We start from the raw sequence: 17,520 nt of genomic DNA, 5'->3' as shown, positions 1-17,520 counted from the left end.
TTCACCTACCCTCTACACTAGTTGGGTACGGTCTACGTTGATGGACCGAGTTGGCTTGGCAGGGTGGGGGGGGGGGTGTTGCTTTGACAACGGGTCCCACGGCCTGTCAAAGTGAAACGGTTGGACGATTGGCTGCGGTTTCCAGAGGCCTGCCCCCCCGTCGCTGATTGGAGGAAGGGCGACCAAGCTCCGCTGCTTTCCCGCAGGGTCCTGTTGCTTGGCAACCGATTTGCGACCTCCAGCAGGGCGGGTACCCAGTAACACCTTCACACCTGTGAAGCGTAGACTACACCGACGAACGACTCCCTCCGCTGCCTCCGCTTGACCTCTCGTGCCCGCTTCACGCACGAATAACACGGGTTGTCCCAGGTGCTCCTCCAAGTGCCCGTTTTCCTTCTGGAAGTCTCAGCTGGGAGGAGTCAGAGGAGGAAAGAAAGTCTCTATAGTAAATCCAACTTAGAGCCGCTTACCTTGGGAGGACAGCGTTCTGGGGCTCTAGAAAAGAAGTAGATGAGGTGAGTTTGCTCACCTAACTCGGTGTGGAAGAGAGACCTATAAATCAGACATCTGTCCCAGAGTAGACGCTTGGGGACAAGTGCCAGACCCTTTGCAGCCTTATCATGTACAGCAGAGCTTACTTACTGCTGGAAAGAGACTTCCAGGAGCTGAAGGAGAACAACTTTAAGGTGCGTACTGGGAACTTGGAGGGATGTGTCTCGTTGGGGTACGAATTTTTAAAAGCATTTCAATCCGTGTTTACTCTATAAGGCATAATTTAGTTAAGCCTCATTTACCACTACAGTTTTGTTATTTAATGAATTGATTGCACCATAATAATCATCTTATAAAAATAAGAATTACTATGATTTCATAGTAATAAGAGTTAAAAATATCGAGCATACTGTGCTGACTAATGTATGTGTATTTAAGCCCTTACTATCAGGTAGTGATGGGTAGGTGCGGGGTAGTTCTCATTAATTACAACATTATTAAATAAGTAGTGTGGTGTTTGTCCTACCAGAAACTTAAGCCCCAGAAAGGTTCAGTAAATATTTGGCCCCAAGCTTCCATCACAAGCTTCTTTTTTTTTTTTTTTTAAGATTTTATTTATTTATTTGACAGAGAAATCACAAGTAGGCAGAGAGGCAGGCAGGGGGAGGGGGGAAGCAGGTCCCCTGCTGAGCAGAGAGCCCCATGCGGGGCTTGATTCCAGCACCTGAGATCATGGCTTAACCCAATGAGCTACCTAGGTGCCCCATCATAGGCTTTTCTGATTCCAGACCCCTTGCTCTTAACTCTTAAGTTCTACTACTTAACTGTCTACTGCACTTTTCGCCAAATGCTATCCTATATAATACAGAAGTGCCTTTCCCTTCTAACTTTGACACAGAGGAAGGCTTTGCCCAGAATGCCACCACAGTGAGGTCCACAGGTGCCACAGGCTGGTGTATCACTTATTCTACAGATAATAAAAAACGGAAGGGAGAGGGAGGGAGTCCTTCAGAGAAAGACGCCTTAGAGGGATGACGCACAGGGTTACCAACAGTTGCTTCAAGTGTGCTTCCATGGCGTTGTTCTGTTTCCACCCCTGCTATAGAAGCATTGTCTTCTCTGGATGTCAGAAACAATGATTGAGTCCAATAAAAATCCCAGACATACCAACCTAACATTTGATGTTGTTTGTTTCTCCTCTGCCTGAACTCTGTGGTTCTCTTGTGAAAGAGAATTTGATGAAGGAAGTGATACGTGACTATAAATAATGTAGATAATAGAGATACAATGTTAATCCAGATGAGCATTTAACATACTTAATAACTGTGTGGTTGGTTAGAAATAGTTGTTGACTCTATTTAAGTGTATCTCTCAGCATAAATGATAAACTTTTCCATGAAATACAGTTTTGTCCCTCCATTGGGACAGAACCTCAAGCATAGGAAAATTCTATTATTATATACAAGCATAATTTTGGAGTTGTGTTTTTCTTAATGAAAATTTTCTACTTCATGCCTTCCATATGGCATCCATATAGTTCTTTAAAGCTTTGAGGAAATGTATCTTTCCAACTATTTCTGTGTTTTCTATTTGGAATCTTAAATTGCCTATTGATTTATATAAGCCACATCTCAAGCTTGACTTTGTAGTCCCACTTGTGATTTCCATGCTTATGATTTATTTTAAATTTACCATTGTGTGTGTGTTTTGGAATCTACCTTAACTTCTATGTAATTAAACAATATATAATATATGACATCTCCCCAAATCAACAAATACATAAATTTATTAGGAAAAGAAAATGTGGAGTTTATGGAATTCACTGTAACTTGACATCTGATTTTCAAAGCTGTATATTAAATATTTTCTTCTGCTTTAATTTTTTTTTTTTAATTAAAGGGTATTACTGCCTTTCCTATACGTGAAGATCTAATGGAATGGGGAGCCGATATTGAAGGTCTACAGAATACATTTTGGCATGGTTTGTGTGTTCAAAACCAATTTACTTTTTTAAAGTCTTTATACCATTATTAGCTTATCTTCTTTACATGTATAATAAGGTTACAATATATAAATTCTCTAGAATTCTAAAGGTATTCACATGTTGTTTTTTCATCATGTGGCTTAATTTCTTGCCATTTGTTAATGTAGATGGGAATTTTAGATTTGAAAATTTTTATGCCAAATTTTAATGTTATTACACTTTTAAGAAGCAGAGACAATAAAGCACATCATTTGGGAATATCATATAAGTTTTCTATGAAATCAGAGAGGAGCTATTAAATTTCTACTTGCATAAAAATCCCAGTTACCTCTCGTTTTTTTCCTCCATGATTTTTCCCAAAATTTTCATAAATCAAATTCTCAAGAAGACTGGGCCACTATAACCTTTAATGACCATACATTCTTTCTTTATGGATTAACAAAATAGAGTTTTTGAGTGAAGTAGGGGAGAAAAACATAAGTGGCTAATTATAGTAAAATCTAATATGTGCTATTAATGGATCTTGAATGAAATGCTGAGAAGACAGTGATTAGTTAATTTTGCCTTGGAAGGTCAGGAATGCCTGTCTTCTCAAGGAAGTGACATTTGAGTTGAATCCTGAGGAATGGGTAAGTTTGTCAGGTTTGGAAGGAGGGGGAGGAATTTCAGTCTGAGTTAACAGCATGGTAAAAGCTTATAAACAAGAAGACAGTTCTAGAACAGTGAGTTCAGTAAATATGAGCCAAACAGTGAAAGGGGCAGGTGTTAGGAGGTGGAAAGGACTGGGGGGAAACAGGTTGAAAACACAGTGGAATTAGATTATGAGGAAACTGTCTTTTTTTCCACTGTATATTTTTTCCTGCTTTGTCGAAGATTATTTGACCATAGAGTTGAGGGTCCATATTGGGGCTCTCTACTCTGTTCCACTGGTCTATGTGTCTGTTTTTATGCCAGTACCATGCTGTCTTGGTGATCACAGCTTTGTAGTAAAGCTTGAAATCAGGCAACGTGATGCTGCCAGTTTTGTTTTTCCTTTTCAATATTTCCTTAGCAATTCCATGTCTCTTCTGATTCCATACAAATTTTAGGATTATTTGTTCCAGCTCTTTGAAAAATACCAGTGGAATTTTGATCGGAATGGCATTAAAAGTATAGATTGCTCTAGGCAGTGTAGACATTTTAACAATGTTTATTCTTCCGATACAAGAGCATGGAATGGTCTTCCATCTTTTTGTGTCTTCTTCACTTTCTTTCATGAGTATTCTGTAGTTCCTCGAGTACAGATATTTTACCTCTTTGGTTAGGTTTATTCCCAGGTATCTTATGGTTCTTGATGCTATAGTAAATGGAATCGATTCTCTAATTTCCCTTTCTGTGTTTTCATTGTTAGTGTATAAGAAAGCCACTGATTTCTGTACATTGACTTTGTATCCTGCCACATTACTGAATTGCTGTATGAGTTCTAGTAGTTTGGGGGTGGAGTCTTTTGGGTTTTCCATATAAAGTATCATGTCATCTGCAAAGAGTTTGACTTCTTCATTGCCAATTTGGATACCTTTTATTTCTCTTTGTTATCTGATTGCTGTTGCTAGGACTTCTAATACTATGTTGAACAAGAGTGTTGAGAGTGGGAGATGGAGAGGAGAAGGGAGTTGAGGGAAATTGGAGGGGGAGATGAACCATGAGAGACTATGGACTCTGAAAAACAGTCTGAGGGTTTTGAAGGGGCAGGGTGGTGGGAGGTTGGGGGAGCCTGGTGGTGGGTATTATGGAGGGCACGTATTGCATAAACAATGAATTCTGTTACACTGAAAAGAAATTAAATTTTAAAAATGGGGGGAAAAAAGATTATGAGCAGACTGTAAGACTATCTAGAGGACTCTATGTACCGTATGATCCAATTTACTTCTAAAACTCTAGGGACCTCGAGGAGTCTAAGCTAAAGAGAAACATCAGATTTTAATTAATCAATACAACATTACACTTTAGCAAAAATGTTTGTTTCTTTATTATAGGATTATTCTTCCAACTGACAATAAACTTTACATCACAGTACAATTGTGTGCCTCCTGTTGTGAAATTCCTAACAATTCCTTTTCATCCAAATGGTAAGCACCAAATGAAATTTTTATCATTGGGGCTCTGTCCCTATTATCTTTGTTCCTTATAAGTGTTTGATAATGTTTCTAAAAACTTTGTTATGGTTATATTTAGTAAGCATGCCTATTGGGGAAAATACAAAAAGGCAGAAAAATGTTATCACTTTGAATCGTAATTCAGAGAGCTATTCCTCTCAACATATAAATAAATTTATTTGCTTTTTACTATGTATATATTTCTTCTACATAGTTGAAGTATTACATATGAAGTTTATAAAATGACTTTTTTAAGATTTTATTTATTTATTTGACAGAGAGCGGGAGATCACAAGTAGGCAGAGAGGCAGGCAGAGATAAAGAGAGGAGCAGAGAGCCTGATGCAGGCCTCCATCCCAGGACCCTGAGATCATGACCTGAGCCGAAGGCAGAAGCTTAACCCACTGAGCCACCCAGGCACCCTAAAATGACATGTTTATTTCTGGATTATTAAACATTCTTCACAAGCTCAGTTTTAATGACTAAATTATAAACTTAACTATTCTTATATTCAATATTCTCATTGGACCTGATTTTTTATTATCATAAAAAATAATGCACTGACAAATTAACATTTTAGAAAGAAATGAGTTAGATTGCTATTCAAGTTAATACACAAAATGAATTCTTGATATATCAAAAAGTCTAAAAGTTTTAAATACTAAAAAGAAAATCAAAGAGAATTTTTAATCAGCTTGGTGAGGAAAGCTTTTCTAAATACGATAAAACCTATAAACTGAAAAAAGCATGACACATTAAACTACATAAACTTTTTTTTAAGATTTTATGTAATTATATGATAGAGAGCACAAGTGGGCAGAGAGGTAGGCAGAGACAGGGGGAAGCAGGCTCCCTGCTGAGCAGAGAGCCCAATGCGGGGCTTGATCCCAGGACCCTGAGATCATGACCTGAGCTGAAGGCCACCCAGGCACCCCTAAAGTACATAAACTTTTTAAAACTTCTCTACAGCCAACAATGTGATAAACAGAGACAAAATATGTTGACTTTTTTAAACCAAGGTATAATAATTGCAATGTGTAAAACAGAATATCTACAACATATAAAGAACACTTAAAAATCACTAAGAAAAATATAAAGCAATAGAAAAACAGACAAAGGTTATAAACAAACACTTGATAGAGGAAACATAACAAAAATAAACATAAAAAGATGTTCAGCTTCACTAGTAAGAAAATAAATGCATATTAAAACAAGAATTTATGATTCATTGCTTATGCTTACAAAATGTTAAAAATTTATCTAGTTTTAGTAGGGATGGGTGGGTTTAGTAGGTGGGTGGGTTTTCGGATATGATGACCTCAGTGTGACATTTCTGGGAAGCAGTTTGATAGTTTCTAATCAACTATAAAAGGCAAATAGCCCTAAATCCCTGTAGTACCATGTTTATAAATTATTCCATAGAAATACTAGCACAGGTATGGAAGAGTATGTATACTGTTTAAAGGTGTTTGTTCCCAGTAATGATGTTGGAAATAGGGAAAAGGGGAATAATCCCAGTGTCTGTTAATATAGGAATTTTTAAGTAAAATATCTTACTGCTGTGTACATAACAAGGAAGAAATAAAAAGCTAGACTTTTTGGTCACTACTATTCCTAGAATATTCACTACCTGGCACATAGCTGGTACTCAAATATATTTTCATAAACATGTCCAGAAATATGTTGGTAATTTACTATTAAATGAAAAAAAAACCTTCAAAGAATAACACATAAGATATAATTCCATTTTTTTTAAAGATTTTTTATTTATTTGTTTGACAGACAGAGATCACAAGTAGGCAGAGAGGCAGGCAGAGAGAGAGAAAGGGAAGCAGGGTTCGATCCCAGGACCCTGAGGTCATGACCTGAGCCGAAGGCAGAGGCTTTAACCCACTGAGCCCCCCAGGTGCCCCAAGATATAATTCCATTTAATTAGAAAAACTACATAAACAGTCACTCACACACACACACACACACACACACACACGTGTATATGTACATTTGTATAGACCAACTGGTGGATTTTTTTAAAAGATTTTATTTATTTATTTTGGAGAGAGCGAACACATGTATGCATGTGCACACAGATGGGGAGGGGCAGGGGGAGAGGGAGAAAGAGATCTCTGAAGCAGATTCCATGCTGAGCACAGAGCCTGATGTAGTGATTGATTTCAAGACCCTGAAATCATGACCTGAGCCAAAACCTAGAGTCAGATGCTTAACTGACTGAGCCACCCAGGTGCCCCTAGACCAACTGGTAATAACGCTAAAGAGTGGTATTAGTAGACAAGGAAGCTTTCATATTTTACTTTATATACTTTTATGTACTTTTTTCCAAGTACATTATTACTTTGTAATTAAAACCTATTTTAAGGGATAAAATTAAATTTATGGTACACAATTCATTGTGTACATTTGCTATTATTTGTTTAACATAAACATAAGTGGAATTACTGGTTAAATGTCGTGGGGGGGGGCGTTGGTTTTCTTATACCCTACTCCTCACAGCTTCCATTTCCGGAATAAAAAGAACCTCTGTCTCTAGGAGGAAAAGTACAGGAAACTTGTGATTGCTCTTCTTTCCCTCCCTCACTCCTTGAGTGACTTACCTATTGGAAAAATAGGGAATAAAAATTGAACACGTGTGGCTCAGCACTTTCTCAACACTTTTTTTCCAGTTTCAACCAGTTTTCCTTCAAAATGGGTGCCCTCTTGCTTTCTCCAGGGTGGAGACAGGCAAGCCTTCAGTTTGGGTGTTAAGTTCAAATCAGGGCGTTTTTGTGGAGCTCAAGTAAAGCCATTGATCACATGCATTCTCCATTTCAGTCTTACCTATGGTAGAGTTGGTGTTTTACTTCCATCTTTCAACAGTTAGGTTTGTTTCATTATATATGCACTTGGGAGGAGGGGAGTGTTATTTATTAGCCCCAAACTCCAAAGGATGGCTCTATATGGTTCTAAGTCTTTAGATACGTAAAGCCAAGTTGCCTTTCGGGATGTTATTTACACTTCCACCAATAACTGTGTATAAAGTCCTCATTTTAGCACTCCAAATCTGGGCATTGAAACTTCAGAAACATTTTTTTCCAATTTCATAAGAATGTCACTGTTATTTTAATAAGCACTTCTTTGAATACTTGTGAGTTGAACATTTTTTTCATGTCTGTTGATTTTGTGAACCGTCAGACTTAACAATGTTATTATATTGTATTAGATATTGCAAATATTTCCCTTTGTCACTAATCTTTAAATTTTTCTTATGCTGGTCTTCTTGTATCTGGGATTTAAAAATTTTTATGTAGTCTTATCCTTTGAGATTTTTGCAGTTACCTTTAAACTTAGATGATCCTTTCCCCAAACAAAATCAAATCATCATTTTAATTTTTTTGTTATTCCATAGCCTTATTTTTCATATTTAACTCCATTCTTTTTTTTAAATAGTGATTTAATTAATTTGTTAGGGCATAGGCCAAGCTTCTCTATATCTTTCCAATCTGTGTATAACAGAACAAAGCTGGCAGGGTGGTTTCACTATCCTCAATGTGCAAGTGACATTTCTGGATGTAAGACTTTTACTTTGGGACCGTTTCCAGACAGTGGGAAGGGAAAAAAGATAAAGAGGGCAAGACAGCTTCCTTCAGGAAGTATGACCTAGAAGTTGCATGCTTTCTTTCTGCTGATATCCCACAATTACAACTTAGTTACATGGCCACATCTTGCTGGGGAAAATATGGGCAACCATGTATTTATCTAAAACCACACATAGGGTGGAAACAGGGGCAGGCATAGTGCTCCTTATTCCAGAAGAGATGGAAGGAAGGAAGCCTAAATACCAAAAGATAATGAGTAATTTGCACAGCACTTGTTAATGCCATTGGTTGATAATCTTCTTTTGCTGCTGAGTCATAATTGCACTTTTAACATACAACAATTTTAATACATAGTAGGATTTGTTTCTAAAGGCTCTTATCACATTAATCTCATGTCCCACCCTGCGGTTCTAACTATTGTAGTTTTATAGTACAGTGTCAAATCGAACACCTCTCTTTTTACCTTTTAAAAATTTCTTCTCAGTTCATAACTTTTTATTGCGAGATTTTTCTATTAGAGTAGAAATGTTTCTCTTAGTCGTTTACAAAAGCTTTTTTTATACATTAGTAAGACTATTATTGATAATGATAATCTGTCATTTGGGGGGATTTGCTACACGTCAGGTACTCTATTAAGTACTTTATTTTTTAATTCTTTTCAGTGAAGGAAGGTACTTTTATGATATCCCCATTTCACAATTTAGGAAAATGAGACCTACAGAGGTAAAGTTAAATTGTTCAACATAGCAGAGCTGACAGGTGGGGGAGTCAACATGCAGATCTACGTGTGTCTGAACCAAAGTCCATGCTTTTAACAGCTACACTCTATCAGCTGTCAGTCACATTCATTGAAGATAGTTTTTCTGCTTTGTCTTTTGCTTTCTGATTTTGCCTGTGCTATTTTGATGTTCATAAATTTTAAATAATAATTGCATTATATGTGTCAATATTCATGTATTACTTTAATACAGTAGACCAAAATACTGGTCGGGCCTGTATAGATTTTTTGGACGACCCCAATAAGTGGAATACAAGCTATACTTTGAGCAGCATCTTACTAACCCTCCAGGTAAGAACAGATTAATATAATGGTCTCTTTAATACTTTCAGTTATCCCAGTTATTAAAAATGTAAGGAATGGGATGTGCAATGAAATATTTAAATGATTGAAGGATTTGAGTAAACTTATTTAAATCAACAGCATTTTATGCCAAGGCTATAAAGTGGAACTTATAAAGATTATTGTTTTAAAGTGAAATTGGTAGTTAATGCCCTTTACAGTGAAGGAATATTTATTTTATTTTAAAAAGAACTTTATGATTTCAATTATAGAAATTTAGTCTCAACTTTTCTTTTGGCTTCTAACTTTATAATACTGGATATGATCTTTCCTCATTCATGAATCTTGCCTTCCTCAGAAAGGTGAATCAGATGACTACAACTTAAAATATTCAGCTTTATTCTTTGTTTCTGACAGTGCTAGCTACTTGCTCTTTTATAAACTTTCATATCAAATCCAGTGAATTATTCTTTAATTCACTCATTAAGGCAGAGATTTTTTTCCTTCCTGCAGACTGAGGCCTGTTTCTGGAATGGCCCTTTGCCCCCTTGATTCATGGTCCTTAGAAGCATGCCTCAGTGTTCTGTTATTTCTGACCCTCAAAAAAAAAACCCTCCTTTCTCAACTGGTGCTAAAATAAATTATTTCAGTGCCACTTGCTCTGACCACCTATAATTAGGCTCAGCGATGTTTCCGTGGACCTACTCATTATTAATAATATCTGAAGATAAACTTTTAAATTTTTGTTATTTGGAATACTTACAGAATGAAATATTCTGACTTAATTGAATTCTCTCAATCACATAGAATTATAATACAATTCTGTTTTCTTATTTTTTTTTAAATTCTGTCTAGTCATCTTAGTGTACTGAGAAAAGCAATCTTTATTAGAGATTAAATGATCAAATTTATTTCATTCACTCTACAAATATGTATTGTGCACGTGCCTGAGCTAGGCCATGTTTGGGGAGAGACATTTGAGCAAAAACTGTAAAGAATTGAGCAAATATCTGAAGTTGATCTTTTTGATTCCTTCAAACTGAGTCATATTCCCATCTCTTCTACCTGAATTGGGATCTTCCTTAAGAATAGTAAAACTGTGGGGCACCTGGGTGGCTCAGTGGGATAAAGCCTCTGCCTTCACCTCAGGTCATGATCCCAGGATCCTGGAATCGAGTCCTGCATCGGGCTCTCTGCTCGGCAGGGAGCCTGCTTCCCCCTCTCTCTCTGCCTGCCTCTCTGCCTACTTGTGATCTGTCAAATAAAAAAAAAAAAAGCAAAACTGTGGGGCCCCTGGGTGGCTCAGTGGGTTAAGCATCTAACTCTTGATTAGGGCTTATAAGGGTCATGATCTCATTGTGGTGAGATGGAGCCCCACATCAGGCTCTGTGCTCAGCAGGGAGTTTGCTTGAGATTCCCTCTCTTCTCTCCCTCTCCCCCTACCCAACCCCTTTGCATGCATGTACATGCTCTCTCAGATAAATAAATCTTACAAAAAAAAAAAAAAAAAGGAATAGTAAAAGAATGTGTTGAGGCTCAGCAGGGAGTCTGCTTGGAATTCTCTCTCTCCTCCCACTGCCTCTCTCCCAACCCCATTAACACAACTCATCCAGAGCATGCTCTCTCTCTAAAAAAATGGGGGAAAAATGGAAAGGAAAAGAAAATCACTGATAGTCATAAAGAAAAACCTGAACCCTACTGTGATTACCATTTCCCTCTCATGTTTTCTCCCATGTTTTTGTTTAAAATCTTGTTTTAAAAAAGTTGCACATTCACTGCAGGGTTAGCCTCAGTTCTATCGCCTGACAAAGAATCTACTTGTTCTCACACCTGGGCTTCAGACTCTCCCTAACAGCACTGTGGATCCCCACTCCTATTATATCTTCATGCTGTTCTTCACTCACTGTGCTTGGTTCAATTCAGGTTATAAAACATTTATAGAGGGTCGCCTAGGTCATGATGTCAGGGTCCTGGGATCAAGCTCCACATCTGGCTTCCAGCTCAGCAGAGAGTCTGCTTCTCCCCCTCCCTCTACCTCTCTCCCTGCTCATGCTCTCTCTGTGTCTCAAGTGAATAAATAAAATCTTTTTAAAAAATCGTAATAGAGTTCTCAATTCTAAAGTTACAAACCCAAGCAAGTCTTCAACCTTAAAAAGTGCTCAGTCCACTTTCTGGTTGGCAATCCATTTTCTCCTTCCCTCTTGCTCAGTCTGGGAAGCAGCTGCATACATTGGAAGAGTCAGGGCCAAGGAGTCCTCCACTGGGATGCCTTTCCTGACCTTTTTCAGAGGTAGAATGGATGCCTTTGGTGTTTGAGGGATTTCTTTTGTCTCCCACCCACTTAGTGGTACTCCAGGGAAATTTCTATCAGGGGACTGTAATACTGTAATGCACATACTGTTTTCTTACCTGCCTTTCCCTATTAGACGACAAGCTCCTCAAGGTCAGAGAACAGGTACAATTCATCTCTGATTCCCCAGTACCTACCTAGAACAATGATGACAGTAGATGTTAAGTAACATGAATAAAAAAATGAACCTGAATTTTTTACATTGTTCCAAAATATGGTTTATATGTATAAATTATTTGACCTATTTATTTTCCACTTATCATTTTATCTCAAGTAATTTTCATATTGCTGCAGTTAATATTTTAATGATTATTTAATACTCCTTTCAAGGTCATGCTGCCCAGTAGAACTTTCTACACTGATAGAAATGTCTAATATCTGCAATGTCCAATATAGTAGGCACTAGCCACTAGCTACTGGCTAGTGTAACTGAGGAGAACTGGGTTTTTCATTTATTTTGTTTAATTTCAATTTAAATAATCACATATGGCTGATACCTGCTATAATGGACAGTGCACAGGCAGACCATAATTTCTGAATATTTCCCTTTGAACAATAGATGAAACATATGTATAACTATCACATTGTTATTCAAGGGAGTGGCATTTGAAATAGTGTTTAAAATATTTTAGTCTACATATACTAATCATCTCCTCCTAAAATTTTTATAATCTTATAAAAGATTATAAGAACAGTTGTACTTCAGTATATAGTGGAAAGGTGAATAGCAACACCATCCATAAAAGGAATTCCAAATATGGGCTTTAACTAATTGGAAATTACAAATTGTACCTACTGTTGCAGTTTTATACTGATGCTCCAGTTTTTTGTCCTTGTCCTCTGGAAAGCTGCTTTGTTGTTCCACACTGTCACATGGCTAATTTAAAGTTGGACCTTGGGACACCTGGGTGGCTCAGTCAGTTAAGTATCTGCCTTCAGTTCAGGTCATGATCCCAGGGTTCTAGGATCAAGTCCCACATCAGGCTCTCTGCTCACTCATTATAGAGCCTGCTTCTCCCTTTGTCCCTCCCCCTGCTCTGTGCACACTCGCTCACTCTCTTTCTCTCTGACAAAGTTAAGTATTTAAAAAGATAAAAGTACCTTTTCTTTTTACCATTTTAGTAGGATGTCTGATTCATTTTAATATATTTAAGTTCTTAAAAATCATTAAGTATACTTAGTAGCTTGTATAAACATAATATGAAAAGGTCTTAGACATAGTGTCAATGCAAAGACTATTGAATAAACTTTACCAGATGTGCCTCTCTGAGTAGGATTATCACTCCAGCCAAAGACTAAAGCTTACTCTTGAAGATAAGTTTCATCTGCTTCCTGCCCGCTTTGAGAGGTATAGTGCAATCCACACTGAATCCTTATTTAAGCAACTTAGAATATTCTTGGAGATATAGCTCAAATGTGTTTTCCAAACAGAAAAACTCAATTAACAGCAGTAAATTCTTATTGCCTTTGAAATATCAAATATCAGATTATTGCTTTCATTAGTGATGACTGCCATCATTTCTATGACACTTAAGTCACAGTTATCCACTTTGACCTTCATCTACACTTAGGTATTCTGGTAGTTATTATTTGGGGTATATTTTATTATCTAGTTTGTGTATTATAATATTCAAAATACTGAAATTATTGAACAAATACTTGCAGTTTGGGAAAATAATAGTTTTGAGATACTAGATAAACAAGATTATGGTTTATCAGAACTATTAAGTTTTGGTTACTACTGGTCCCCCATTTTGTCCAGATGCACATGTACTCTAGCAGGCAGAATTTTATTTTATTTTATTTTAAGATTTTATTTATTTGAGAGAGAGAGAGAGCACGAGCAGGGGAAGGGGCAGAAGCAGATTCCCTGCTGAGTGAGGAGCCTGATGCAGGGCTCAATCCCAGGACCCCAGGGTCATGACCCAAGCCAAAGACAGATGCTTAACCGACTGAATCACCCAGACAGCAGGCAGAATTTTAAAGATAACTCTCCAAGACTCCCATCCTCTGGTTATTTAATCTAATCTACATACTGCTGTAAAAGGGTTTTGCAGATGGAATTATTGGAAGGTTATCCTGAACTATACAGGTGTACAAAGTAATTATATGACCCCTTAACAATAGAAGAGGAAGGTGGAAAGAGTGGAAGGAGAATGGCTGTAGCAGGAGGGAACATCAGAGAGATTCCAAGCGTAAGAAAGATTTTTCAAACCTTCACTGCTCTGAAATATAAGGGTCCAGGTGTAATTTGCAAGAGACCTCTTGGAGCTAAGGATAGTACCAGGCTAACAGCCAGCAAAGAAACAGGGACTTCAGTCCTACAAATGCAAGGGACTGAATTCAGCTTACAGACAACATGAATGAGGTTGGAAACAGACTCTTTCAGAATCACTGATAAGAGCCCAATTGGCCGACACTTTGATTTTAGTCTTACTAAATCTGGAAAAGAGAAACCAGACTGACCACCCCAGACTTGCCACCTACAGAAATGTGAGACAATGAATCTGTATTATTTTAAGCTGTTAAATTTGTGTTAGTCACAGCAACAGAAAACTGTAGATACCAAATTCATTCAATGTTCTGGAGAGATGTTGAAGTATACACAGTATACACAGCCTTATTACATACGTTTGTTTTATCCATGACCTAAATATGATCTTATGTTAAAAATTAAACTTGTTTTTTAATGGAAATGTTTCACCGTTTCCTAATGTTTAGTTTCCTTTCTATATAAATTGAATTTAAGTTCACATGATAGAAAGGAATAGCGTGGAGGAAGGAACTTGTAACTTGCTTTGATCCCAGTGTTTGGCTCATGAATGTGTAGAATAACACCAAGGTAGACCGAGTTTCTTGAGAGTAGGGTCTATATATCATTTGTCTTTGTGTCTGTCTCCAAATGGATACATAGTAGCCATGCAATAAATGCTTGTTACTGTTGTATGTGTTGGCTTGTCTTTTTACTCTAGCAAAAGTTTACTTTAAAAACTTAAAGTTTTATTTTTTTTCCTATAGGTTATGCTTTCTAATCCAGTGCTAGAAAATCCAGTGAATTTGGAAGCAGCCCAAATGCTGATTAAAGATGAATCTCTGTATAAACAAGTAGTTCTAAGACTTTTCAACCAACCATCACAATGTAAGAGGTGCTTTTTTATTTTTTTTGTCAATTATTAGTTATGCATTTATAGCAAATAAATGACCTAACAAGTAACTATTATAAAAGGGACTATTTTCTGTATCCATTCAAGTAATGAAATCATACTAATATTTCTCCTATTGTACCTCTTTGTCAAGCCAGTCAGTTATCACAAAGTCAATCAAAAAGTGATTCTTCTTTAAAGATTACCAGCGATCATAAGCTTAGTATTTTTAAATGTTACGGTCATGTGGATGGGTGGTGCTGACAGAAGCTTATTTCCCCATCATAAAGATACGACATCTGATTTTAACCCTTTGATCTATAATGGATATTTCCCAGATTTCCCCTGCAGGACCCCAGATCTTACTGAACAGGGACTCCTTTCCTTTTGCTTAACAAAATGTTCAGCTTTTTGTTCTGAAGAGTTCACCCCCAAGATATTCCTTCTAAGAGTCCGTGTGGAAATGACATCTGAGGCTCTTCAGTCTTTCGGCTTTACTGATCAATGCTTTTTTTTTTTTTTTTCTTTCGATACCCTTGTTTTGCTCTCTTATCCTGCCAGTGACCTCTTCATGACTTAGCCCAGTGTCTCTACTGCTTCTGTGTGCTTTCTGCAGTTAGCAGGATAATGCTATTGGTTCCCTGTGCCCAGAGGCATTCATCACAAATGAGGGTTGGGGCCCTAGTGATCCATAGTTCTTTCCTCTCTATCCTGCCCTCCTCCTAGCCATGCACAGCAGCCAGGCATAGTAGCTATTAACGTTATTTCCCTAATAGCAAGCCCTGCTGTTCAGACTCATTCTGCCAAACTCATCTCTCATTTGCTTTTTCTTCAGATGTCCCCTGTTTCTTTTTCCAGTCCCCTTCCAGGGCCTGCCAGTCCATTATCTAGGGCTGTACAGTTGTGACCAAGTTCAAGTGCTCCTCCACAGAGCTTTGCATTTGATGGAAATCAAGCAGTGTTGATCAGGTATCCCTTTTGGTAACTTCAAACATGTCATGATTGTCTTGGAGTCCCTCAAACATTCCCTGACAGTTGTGAAGCTGGTTTGTGCACAGAGGAATCCTATTGCTTCATTCTGACCACATTTCTGACCTCCCAGATTACTGTAGCATCCACTACTGTGTCCTCTGTGCTCAGTTGCTATTTGTAGAATGAATGAATGAACAATTTATATCACTTAACCCTTCATTGAGCCCTGCAGTACTATCATCATAAAGAACTATTCTATAGCAAAGCTATATTCATAGTCTGGCAAGTGGAAATTTAAAACCTGGTTTTAAAGGATTGTCTATAGTAAATGATTCTGTGCAATAGATTTTGGGTTTAGCATGCCAAAAGGAAGGATGAGAAAGAAACTGAAGAGAAGTCAGCCCTTCCTTTGTCCTCTTGCCTAGTAGATGCCATCCTTCACTCCTTCCGGTTCTCCAGTTGTGCCATCAAGTCAGACAGAAAAGCTGCCCCAGCTGCCAAATCATCCGACAGATGAACAAGAGCAAATAGTACTTTGGCAGGTTTTCACTACATTCTTTAGTTATGGTGGTGAAATATGTGGAAATCCAAGACCGCAGTTATCAGCCTGCTTGCCATCTCAGCCGGACTAGGAGTGGTAGCCTCGGGTGCCATGAAGAGAGTGACTTCCTGCAGCTTCCAAGGGAAGGAGTGTCCATGACACAGCAGGCGCAACTGCTCAGGGGGCAGGGGAGAAGTTGCAGAAAATGCGTGTACCCTAAATTAGATGGTAGTCTACAACTGTGGATTTCTGTGAGAAAATTGCATCCAGTGAGAATTACTTGTAACAACTTGAAAAAAGTTCTCACTAGAATGCTGCAAAAATCATCCTTCATATAATTTCAAAATGTTAACAAAGAGTTCTAGAAAAAGCATAAAGGAAATTACCACCTTTTTAGATAACACAAAACTGGAACAGATAGTTAATTGTATAAATGAGAAACTCAAGAGGCAGTGAACTATCATCTCTGTAGGCAGCGATTATAGACCAGAACTATGTCCTCAGGGTAGTGTCTGGTTGTAGGCACTGAATAAAAATTTATAGAATTTATTTGTAGAATGACCAAATGAGAAAAATCTGTAAACTTAGATCCTGATTTTACGTCCTAGTTTACACAAGGCTTTCACATACATTTATTCATCTGATCCTCAGCTCCTTCCTCAGTAGGAAGTGGTTGGCTCGAGGCCACAGAGAGCAAGCTGTAGAATCAGAATGTCAACCTAGGCATTGCCCTTCCCTGTGCCTCCATATTTAATGGGATGAGCATAAAGTCATTCATTTGGGATCAGAGGATTAAAATCTCCAAGTAAAGAATGGGAGAGGCCTGACTTGATAGCAGAACTCTATGAAACAATTCTTGCAGAGCTATTTGATCACCAACTTAATGTTATCGACTCATAGAAAGTGCCATTCCACGGAGCATGCGTGTTTCCGGTAATTCTGCCCTGCTTTGATGTGCTGGGCCTTCACCTGGAACACCGGCTTGCTCAGTGTGGAGCATCACGTTTCCTGAGCTGAAGAAACCGTGTATGTTCAGCGAGTGGAAGAAATGACCCCAAGGCAGTTGTGAAAGCTGTTTTCAAATATTTGAAGGACTTTCATATAGAAAAGGGCAATTTCTTCTGTTGTCTCAAAAAACCTGACATAGCTACAATCAGCTGCACCTTCTCCAGGCCTACTAGGTTGTAGCCACTATAGTCCAGAATCCACAGGCTTAGCCCCTGCCTTGTGCTAGAACCTATCTTGACTATACA

At 37.8% G+C, this 17,520-nt stretch overlaps 1 protein-coding gene across 6 annotated transcripts in view; it reads left to right on the top strand.

Moving 5' to 3' along the window:
• The first annotated feature begins 237 nt into the window (after window positions 1-237).
• UBE2U (ubiquitin conjugating enzyme E2 U) overlaps window positions 238-17,520 on the top strand; it is a 58,990-nt gene continuing 41,707 nt past the window's right edge. For 5 of the 6 annotated variants that reach the window (XR_007126761.1, XR_007126760.1, XM_047726767.1 and 2 more), the window contains exons 1-5: window positions 238-686; window positions 2,392-2,473; window positions 4,492-4,584; window positions 9,173-9,270; window positions 14,630-14,750. Coding sequence is in view for 4 of the 6 variants with exons in the window: in XM_047726767.1 (XP_047582723.1) it covers window positions 621-686; window positions 2,392-2,473; window positions 4,492-4,584; window positions 9,173-9,270; window positions 14,630-14,750 (460 nt within the window). In the remaining 2 variants the exon portion in view is untranslated. Of the gene's footprint in view, window positions 687-2,391; window positions 2,474-4,491; window positions 4,585-9,172; window positions 9,271-14,629; window positions 14,751-15,612; window positions 15,724-17,520 lie in introns of all 6 variants that reach the window. The other variant, XM_047726770.1, reaches the window with a different exon arrangement.

Source organism: Lutra lutra, chromosome 4 (assembly GCF_902655055.1).
Source record: "Lutra lutra chromosome 4, mLutLut1.2, whole genome shotgun sequence".
Classification (NCBI taxonomy): domain Eukaryota; kingdom Metazoa; phylum Chordata; class Mammalia; order Carnivora; family Mustelidae; genus Lutra; species Lutra lutra.
This window is presented reverse-complemented; position numbering and strand designations above follow the sequence as displayed.